The 9,600-nt window shown below is 50.5% G+C and overlaps 1 protein-coding gene across 1 annotated transcript; it reads left to right on the top strand.

Annotated features, from left to right (window-relative positions):
* Positions 1-2,614: 2,614 nt before the first annotated feature.
* LOC140846474 (transmembrane protein 132B-like) lies at positions 2,615-9,255 on the top strand. The gene is made up of 2 exons (XM_073222868.1): positions 2,615-2,731; positions 6,939-9,255. The coding sequence occupies exons 1-2, from the start codon at positions 2,628-2,630 to the stop codon at positions 7,090-7,092; spliced, it is 258 nt and encodes an 85-aa protein (XP_073078969.1). The 5' UTR covers positions 2,615-2,627; the 3' UTR covers positions 7,093-9,255.
* Positions 9,256-9,600: the final 345 nt, after the last annotated feature.

Raw genomic sequence — 9,600 nt, 5'->3', positions numbered from 1 at the left:
CCTTCCAGTGCGTTTACAGGCCAGTTTTAGTCAGAAGGGCTCCTGGGAGAGAGGGAGGTGATTCTCAGGACGTGCTATTGGGTCCGCCCATCGTGCGGCCCCAGCGAAGGGGCGCCTGTAGCAGACGCAGCGCGCCAGGCAAGGGGGTTTAACCACCTGGACCCCGCGCACTGCGCCCAACTGCAGACGCTTGCGCTCGACAGGGGCGGCGTTCTCCGTTTGTCTACCCTTGACCCGAAACCCTGAGACCCCGGGTTGCCGCCTGCGTCTTGAGGGGAGGGGCTCCCTATGCCGACGGCTGCGGGACCGGGAGGGAAGCTGAGCCCTGCGTTCCATCCTCCCGCCGCCGGCCGGGTGCCGCCGAGTCAGCGCAGCCGCCCGGAGCCCACCCGCGCAGAATAAAAACAGCAGTAATCCCAACACTAGGTGGTTTTCTCTGGGACGCTCCAGGCGCTGGGCTAGGTGCCCACCGTGCCCATTTAAATCCCTCTGGCCCGGGGCTGTGCGTTCCCGCTGTGAAGAGGGGGTAACCCAGTTCTGTTCAAGTGACTCGTGCCCACCTCCCCCAGACACCAGTCCACTGAGCTCCACGATCTCCACCAGGAGCCCCAAATGCTTTGAAATTAAGCTCGGGTGTCCGTCAGGGAGGCTCCAGATTTCTGGCAAGAGACGAGCTCTGTGAGGTTGCCTTCCTCCGCGGACCAAGATCGTCTCTTGGGACCCTATGGTTGGAGAGAAGGGGGCGCAAAACACTGGGTAGCCAGTTCTTGACCTCCAGCCCCACAGTTGGAGCGGAGGGACGATTTTAGGTGACCCACAATAGTAAGGACGGTAGCGCAGGGATTCACTCCACCTTCCATCCTCTCGTGGTGATGGAGCAGGGGACTGGGTAGGGACCCCGCACTGGGGCGGATACTCCAGTCCCCGGTACCGCAGTTTGACAGACCCAGAGGTAGCAAGTTGCGGGACAATCTGCAGAAGCGTTCCCTCAGCCACGCCCCATCAACTGTGGGGCCGCACCTTGGGTGCGCGGGACCTGTCAAACTTGCTCCACACGCCCTGCCACTCCCACAGGATCCGCCCATCCAGGCAAAAGGCGCTTCCGGGGCGACCAGCTCTCTTGCCAGATCTCTCCGACGAGCTTCGGTTTGAGGAATCCCCGCCCGGAAGCACCCAGAGATCCAGGGAACTTCCCGAGCGCCAGGAAGACTGACGCCCTCTCCGGCCTTACACGTGCCCCGGACCGCGCCCTCGCAACCCCGCGTGCGATCCCGGCAGCGTGCGGCCCTCGCCGGCTAACCCGCGCCCCGGGGAGAACCCAGCAGCGGAGTCAACCCACCCGGCTACGTCTCCGATGTCCACGCCGAGTTCCTGCGGGTCTTGCAGCCTGGGCTCCGCTCCCTTCCGCCTCCCCGGGACCACAACTCCCAGCGCCTTCTGCCTGGGCGCCTCGGACCGCCCCGCCTCCGGCCCCTCCCCCAGCACAGACCCTCCCGGCCCACCTGAGCTCCGTCCTTGGCCGCGTTCCGGCACAGGCTCAACCCCTCCGGCTTCTCCTCCCCACCTCCTACACCTTTCCACGCCCGGAGCCGCCCCTTGGCTCCTTTCCTCGGCCCCGGGTTGGGTGACGCGCGCCAGAGGCGCAGGACGCAGCACCCTGCCCTGCTTCCAGGCGGCGGTGCTTGGGGAAGGGCGGACGCGCCACCCCCGGAGGAATCCGCTCCTCCGCTGAGCAGCTCGGTTGTGGCACCCCCTTCCTTAGCGCTCTGCGTCGCAGCCCTGGGGAATTCCGCCCAGTTACCCTCGGAGCCAGGCGGAGGCGGGTCCTTCCTCCGTCCCGCGTCCCAGCGGGGCGGGAGGTCAGCACACGTAACACCCTGCCTGTCTCGGGAGCCTGAGATGTGTGCGGTTAAAAGTTTCATGAGGCTTAAGATGGAAAGATCTATAGCCGCATTTTTAAACGGGAAACACTAGGGGATATATACCAGAAACTATTAACAGTATCCTCTGGAAAGGTCTGGGATGTACGAATAGGAGAAAAATTAGTTGTCTTTTTAAATTCATGCCCCTGTGATGCTTGATTTATTTTCTTTAGTATGCTCGTACTATTTATTAAAGAAAACACGCAAACAAGTGAAAAATCTTGCCGTCCCCAGAGCCTTGTCCCCGCGGTGGCGGTTGCTGCGCAGCGGGGCTGGGAGACCCAGCGCCTTCTCTCTGGCCTTCCCTGCGCTGCCCTCTCTCAGGGCCTCGTTCCGGTGGTCATCCTCGTCGCGGTCTGGCCCTGGGGGAGTCTGGGCTGTGACCCCTTCCTGGGATGTTACAGGTGAAAGGAATTTACGGGAAGTCGGACACCTGGCAGGCAGCGGCTGGGGCTCCAGCTGCCGCCCCATCCCGAACAAGCTCCGGGCGAACCCTCAGGGTCCACGCTCCTTGCCCACAGGGCTCAGTGGCCCTGCGCCCACCCAGCCCTGGCTCAGCCCAGTGCTCAGAGAGGAAGCCTGGCTTTTTCATGGGTCGCCATCATTCCTGGTTACTCGACAGCCCTGAGGGCATCTGGATGCCAAATGCTTTAGAACAAACAAGGCAAGCACATGGACCGAGCATAGTCAGTGGACAGATCCAGAATGACGGCAAATCTCGTTCTTTTCCCTGGGACCAGTCTACCAGAGAAACTGGAGCCAAGACGTGTGCCCTTCCAAGGCTCTGGTGTACTGGCTTCCTCGCCCCGGTCAGTCCAGTCAATGCAATGTCACTGATGAAATGCATCTGTGGGAAATTTTTGGGATGCCAGACAGTCCAGATTTCTGTGGGCTGTCTGTTGGCATTAAGGACAGTTAATCTAGTCCTGAGACAACACTGTAAACTAATACTGTCCATTGACGTGAATACAAACGTGTGTGCGCTCACATGTGTGTTCTGAGTTGCCATAAAAAAATCTTAATAATGTGCATTGCAGTAAAAAAAATGTGATGCCAGACATTTGGAGTCTACACAGCACTCAAATCCCTGTGTCCTTGGGTGTGTGTATCTTTAACTTGTTATATAAATCACTCCCCAAAAGGGTTTTACCAATTGGCAAGTTGTGTTTAAGGTTTAAAGGTTTCGTCTCTTTCTGATATGAGAGGATTTTCTGGAAGCTTGTCTTTGTATATCTTATTTGGGGCGACATAATTCTGGCTTGGTTTTATGGATCTGCAGTCAGTGTTTTTGTTTTCCAGAGCAACACTCATCTTTATGGCTCACCATTTAATTTCCCTGCTGTCAAGAGGCAGAATTAAGTTATTCATCTTTTTAAAAGAATGATGTACGTAGGAAATAATGAAGGCAAAATGCTGTAGTTTAGCATCAGCACATAAGCTGATGGATCAGCTGTCACTTAGGTTATGCTATAAACAGAAAGAAAGTAATATTTAATCATTTGCAGAAAACAAAAACAGTGGTGATGGATTTGGTGATACTTTGACTCTGAGTGACTCATTACAGCAAATTGCTATTTTCCAGTTAACAGAGGGAATAAAAAGTGCAAAGCAGAGAAAAGTCATTGCTTTCAAGAGCATGCCAGGTCTCCTGAACCATTTAAACATATGAACTACTGCAAAGTTAACTGTTTTGGGCTGATTTGTGCCTTCCCAAATTCGTGTGTTGAAGTGCAAACCCACAGGACCTCAAACCATGTTTGTATGTGGAGACATGGACTTAAAAGGGGCAATGTAAGGTAAAATGAGGTCCTGTGGATGGGCCCTGATCTCATACGACTGGGATCTTAAAAAGAATAAAAAAGGGCCCAGAAGCATCCAGAGGGAAGACCACGTGAAGATACGAAGGAGCCAAGGAGAGAGGCCTCGGAAGCAATCAGTCCTACTGGGCAGTCTTGCCTGCCTCTGCCAGCTTCTGTGGCTCTTGGCATTCCTTGGCTATGGTAACATGCCTCCAGTCTCTGCTTCTTTCTCTGCACGGCATTGCCCACATCTCTGTGTCTTCTTCTTCTTACAAGGACACTGGCTATTGGATTTAGGGCCCACCTGGGCAATCCAGGAAGAGTGCATCTCAAGATCCTTCACTTGGTTACACCAGTCTTTTCCAAATCAGGTCACATTCACAGGTCTTTGGAGTTAGATCAGTACATCATGCTACCAGTAGGGCTGTGGTGGAGAGTAAATGGTCTATTGGTATAAAATGTTTGCCATGTTGTCTGGCACCTGAGAACATGCCTGTGTTGACTGAATTAGTATTTTTGTTATCCACGTTTGTATCACAAGTGGGGGAAAGATAGACAAAGTTTCAAGATAAACCAGAAAGCGCATGACAGAGAATATTCCTATGTGATGGATATGCAAGTAGCAGATTTCTGCAAAAGAGAATATTCCTACATGGTGAATATGCAAGTAACAGATTTCTGCAAGGCAGGACCACTGGCTTGTTTGGAAGCCTCCCTGCCCTGTCCTGCACCTCTCTCCCTCCTGATTTTGGGTTCTGTTCCCTTTTATAAATCATAACTGTAAGTAGAAGGGCATCAGTGAATTCTCTGAGTCCATCAAGCAAATTGTTGAATCCAAGGGGAGCCTTCTGAATCTGCAGTTGGTGTTAGAAATGAGAATGGTTTTGTAGAGGGTGGCGTGCCCCTGAACATGATTGTTGACTTTCTGTTTTACAGTTTTCCTAATTGTGGGTAAAGGCCAAGTGATAAACATGGTGCTCCAGATTCTCCTTATCTGGGGAAGCATTCAGGTTCTCATTTTTAATCATGTTTCTCTTTCATGCTGACTAGCACCTCAAATCATGAGGGACCTTCCCTGCTAAGAGGTCACATTGAGAGCCAGGAGTCTCTGAGCATTTCAGAGAGCTGTGTCCACCCTGGGTGATGCTCTATTGTTTTGCTTCTTCAAGGTGAAGAGTGGCTTCTGTCACTTATTACTTTGCCTGTGCATGGCAGGGGACCCAGGTGTGCAATGGGGGACTGTGTCTTGCATTAAAGGGAAGCCCACAGTTGCCCAGCTGTGGTGGGGAGAAGGGGTTTCCAGGTTCAGGTCTGTGAAGGAAGCATTCATGAGGCTGCTTTGGCTGTGAACTGTCTCTCTTTGGTACAGGGAGGGATTGAAGGGTCCTCTTTCTCTGAGGATGGGTGGGACCACTGATCAGGTCTCTGTGACTACCTGTTGGTCCCTGAAAGACTCTTAGCAGTAGTTCTGGGATCCCTACAGGAGTCCTGCTTACAGAGAATTTTAGGGAACAGGTAACAACCATGGCCATGGGTGTTTTCCACTCTATCATCTTGGTAACAGTTATTTCTAAAGATAGAAAGTGAAGTTATCTTAAATTGAAATGGAAACAACTTATAATTAAACATTTGCAATTAAAGCATATTTATTGTTAAGGTGGTCACATCTTCCATTTTGAGTACATGCCATTGAAGCTAAATGTACCACTGAAACTTTGAGAAAAATATCTATAACCTGTTACTAATGGTTGTCTTTATTTCGTTTATTTTCTTTGGAGCCTTAATGACAACAAAAGAGAAGATAGTTGGGCACCATGGAATGGAGCCAGATGGGGAAGGGCAGGGTTCATGTAAAGGGTTTTCCCCTCTGTGGAAATGTATTGAAATGTCTTTTCATGAGTTGAGAAAAGTTTGCTCTATCTATGGTGTTTGTGGGTTTGGGGAAGTATCTTTTCTTTGATATAAATCCTCTCAACCCTTTCCTTTAAAAATGAAATTAGGTAATTACCTTCATTTGCATATATAATCTTGGGATCTATAACTAGATCAAACAACTTATTGGAATAATATCTTGCTTTTATGTATGCTTTGTACTTGGAATTTTTTTCCCTTTGTTCTACTTGTGCAGTTTTAAAAAGTAATACAAGCACTCTATTCCCCAGCTTGGCCCTCTTGGTCATTTATTGCACGGAGAAGCAAACGTATGGGCACACAAAAATCCTGTGTCTGAATACTCAGAGCAACTTTATTTGTATTAAGCAAAAACTGAAAACAACAGCAGCTTTATTTGTAATAAGCAAACACTGGAAACAACTCAAGTGTCCTTCAATATGTGAATGGTTAAATAAGCAGTGGTACATCCATGTTATGGAATACTACTCAGCAATGAAAAAGAGCAAGCTATCCATGCACACAGCAATTCAGATGACTCTCCAAGGAACTATACAATAGGCAGCCTACATTTACCATCCACATCAATGGCTCCTGTACATAAAATATTGAGAATGATACTTATCTTTTTGTTAATATGTACCCTATTCACCTTTGTTCTGCTCCTCTACATACACACCCTGCTGCCATTCCATGCATTGAGGCAGGTGGGGCTCTTTCCTACATCTGATCCCATTTCAGCTGACGGCATGCAGACTCTGCCATAGCATCTCATCATGTAGGTCATAGTTCATGTGAACTATGTAAACCATGAAGTTCACAATGCCCTCTCCACTCCTGGTCTCATCATGATCCCTCAGGCCCATAAAGTCACCACTGTTCTCCCCAAGTACTAAAGCCCAGAGTGTGAGCCCCTGGGTCACAGCCACACTGAGAGCAGAAGCAGACAAGGCCAGAATGCAGCTGTGCCTTGAGGTTGGAGGATGGTGACCCTGGATGATGGTGGGGGCCACTCTCTGGTGTGGTGCTTGGTGGGGGCCCTGGGGCTGGAGAGCTGTGTGGTGTCGTGGAGATGAAATGCTGTCTGTCTGAGCTGCCCACTCAGGGAGGAGCAGCCTGCCTCCTGTGGAGCCCTGGGGACCGTCCTCCTGTCCCCAGGTGTGGGCCTGTGAGAGGTACCTTCGGAAGTGGCCATGGACACTGCCTGTGCTTTGTGGGGTCGGCTGTCCTTTTGGTTGGCAAAGAGGAATGGGACAACTCACTGCGTCTGGACACTGTGCTGAGTTCCAGGTTGTAAATCGCACTTGAACATGTGTTTGTTTTCCAGAGCAAATGACTCCGTCTATGAGATCTTGCAAGTGGACTTCGGAGTTGACAACAGCAGCGGCCTGGCTGGGGCCCAGCAGATCACCTGGCAGGCGGGATACCCGGCAGAGGACTCCATGGGTGAGCTGGTCATCGCTGAGATCTTCGTCAGCTAGACGTCCTTTGTGGGCATCGTCCCTCTCGCAATGGTGAGAGACCTGGACTCCAGCAGAGTGTCACAAGGAAGTCTCCTTTGGGTGCGCTTAATATTCAAAGAAACGTGAAGCGCTTTATAATCTGCTATTTTCCACACACCTGATGGAGTTCTTTAAACGAAGGAAAAGCACTTAAATTATGCTTTATCTGCCTGCTTCCATGACGCCTCCTCGGAAGCTATTGTGGGTCTACCGTGTGAGCCCCTTTCCTCTGTGAGTGCTGCTGAACTGCGTCCCAGGGTGCCTGCTCCTCACTGTCACAGTCTGTGCTCATCTCAGGACCACCCGCTACATGGAGTGGGGAAGCCTCATTGAGAGGTGTCAGGGGCCTGTGGTGGGGGCAGTGGCTCTAATGGTGAGTGCGTGGCCCCTGCTCAGTCAGCTTCACTCTAAGCGTTCCCGGTAGCTTGGGGTTTGGCAAACTTTAAGATGCAAGTGGACTGGGAGAGCCTCGTGGGAACTGCCCACCTGAGCCTGCAGGGGTCCCAGAGCACATAACAGCCCTTGTGCTGCTGTTTCTGGCCTGGAGGTGACCAGATTTGTCCTCTGAGCCTGGCTGAAGCTCCAGTCACAACCAGGTTCAGGGCCACGTCTGCAAACAGGTCATGGAGGAGGCTCCCAAATATAAAAGGGACAGTGCTGGGGGATCCCAGGGATGAGAACCCCCTGAGAGAGCCTGTAGAGGAGAGGGTCCTCCGTGGCACACGGCCGATTCTGTGCCTGTGCACACAAGCCCCAGAGGAAAAGGCTAGAGCTCTTGTGCTGTGGCTCTTCTGAGGACACCTTGTGACCCTCCCAGAACACACGAGGGCAGGAGGCTCAGGAGGAGCTGCTCTGGGCCTGGCTCCCACACCCAACCATGTCTCTGAAAGGCGCTCGTGAAGGGATTTCTCACCCCCATCCCGGCTCAGACAGGGCATGAGCTGCCCGCCTAATCTCCCTTAGAGGAGAGAGGCTGGGTGCAAAACCATATGCTGTGGTCCGGACTTGGGTTTTCAGCAGTGCTGTGTCCCCGTCGGCAGCCATCCTACTTCTTGTCTCAGTGCTATCCTTTCCTGTGTTCCGAACAAGGGCCAGGAAGAGTTGACACTTTGGGCTGCCTTTCTTTCTCTGCTTCTGAAAGTAAACAATGATCTGGATCTAAATGGCGGCTGGGTATTTTCTGAGTGTGTCAGGCCTTTGCCTTGGCCTTTCTTTGTCTTTTGAGTGCTTGGCAGTGTCACACACTCAATTCCCTTTGCCACACCCAGGAAACACCCAGATATATTCTGCACTGGGGTAACCTTGCGTTTTGGGTCTAAAGTGTGTGGATCCATACCCAGATACCCTAGGGTGATCTGTGGGAGGCTTTATCACTCAGGTTGGATATGGAGTGGATACTGTCCCATTTACTCCTTCAATGGGCACTGACTGTATAGCAAGCACCATGCTAGGTGCTGGGGTAACACTTGGTGAGATGAATAAACAAAGAGCTTGTGACTCTGTGAGAAATTCAACCGTGAACAGATAAGCATGAGACAGCAGTGTGATCTACGAGAGACAGTCACAGTGAATGAGACTAGACAGCCAGGGTGGTTGGGAGAAGCCCCTGTAAAATCTGGCCTTTAAGGCACAAAGGGACAACAAATCAGCCAAGTAGCACATTCTGGGACAGGGGGCCTTATATTAAAGAACTCACAAAACTCAACAAAAACCACCACCAACAACAATGAATCCCATTAGAAAATAGGCAAAACACATAGACATTTTGCAAAGGAGGAAGTATGGATGACAAATAAGCACATGAAAAAATGGTCAACTTCATTAGCCATTCAGGAAATCGAAACCACAATGCAATACAATGAGGCAACCTACTCAAATGGTGACGATTAAAGGTAGTGACACCGCCAAACGCCAATGCAGATGCTGATAAAGTGGACCTCTCTTAGGTTGCTGGTGGAAAGGGCAAATGGTATTGCTATTGCGGAAGGCAGTTTGAAAGTTTCTTACAAAATCAAACATTCACTCACCATGCAACCTGATAATCATCCTCCTCTTTGACATTTCTCGCAGAGAAATGCAAACTCACGTTCATGCGAAAGCCTGAATGTCAATGACTATGGTAGCTTTATTTGTACTGGCAAAATCCTGGAAACAACCCAGGTGTCCTTCAGCAGGTGAATGGTTGAATATATGCTGGTACTTCCATACAGTGGAATACCTCTCAGCTGTTCCAAGGAGCGACTGCATGCACAGAACTTCCTGGATGGACGTGAAGGTCATTGTGCTTAGTGATAAATAAATATGAATCTAAGAAGGTTACATACTCTAAGGTTCAATTGATATTATATTCTTGAAATGACACAATAACAGAAATGGGATATAGATTAGTGGTTGCTGGGGGAAATGGGCAGAAGGTTGTGTGGCTGGTGGCAGCAGACAGAACCTTTGCCATGATGGCAAAATTATGCATCTAATTTACTATTGATT

Source organism: Manis javanica, chromosome 15, assembly GCF_040802235.1.
Source record: "Manis javanica isolate MJ-LG chromosome 15, MJ_LKY, whole genome shotgun sequence".
NCBI lineage: Eukaryota > Metazoa > Chordata > Mammalia > Pholidota > Manidae > Manis > Manis javanica.
Note: the sequence above shows the minus strand (reverse complement) of the source record. Positions and strands in the feature narration are given on the sequence as shown.

Excerpts from the sequence above, each read along its gene's own strand:
- LOC140846474 (XM_073222868.1), top strand. The coding sequence starts at position 2,628 with ATGACGGCAAATCTCGTTCTTTTCCCTGGGACCAGTCTACCAGAGAAA. Across the intron at positions 2,732-6,938 it reads GTACTGGCTTCCTCGCCCCG|AGCAAATGACTCCGTCTATG; the intron begins GTCAGTCCAGTC and ends TTTGTTTTCCAG.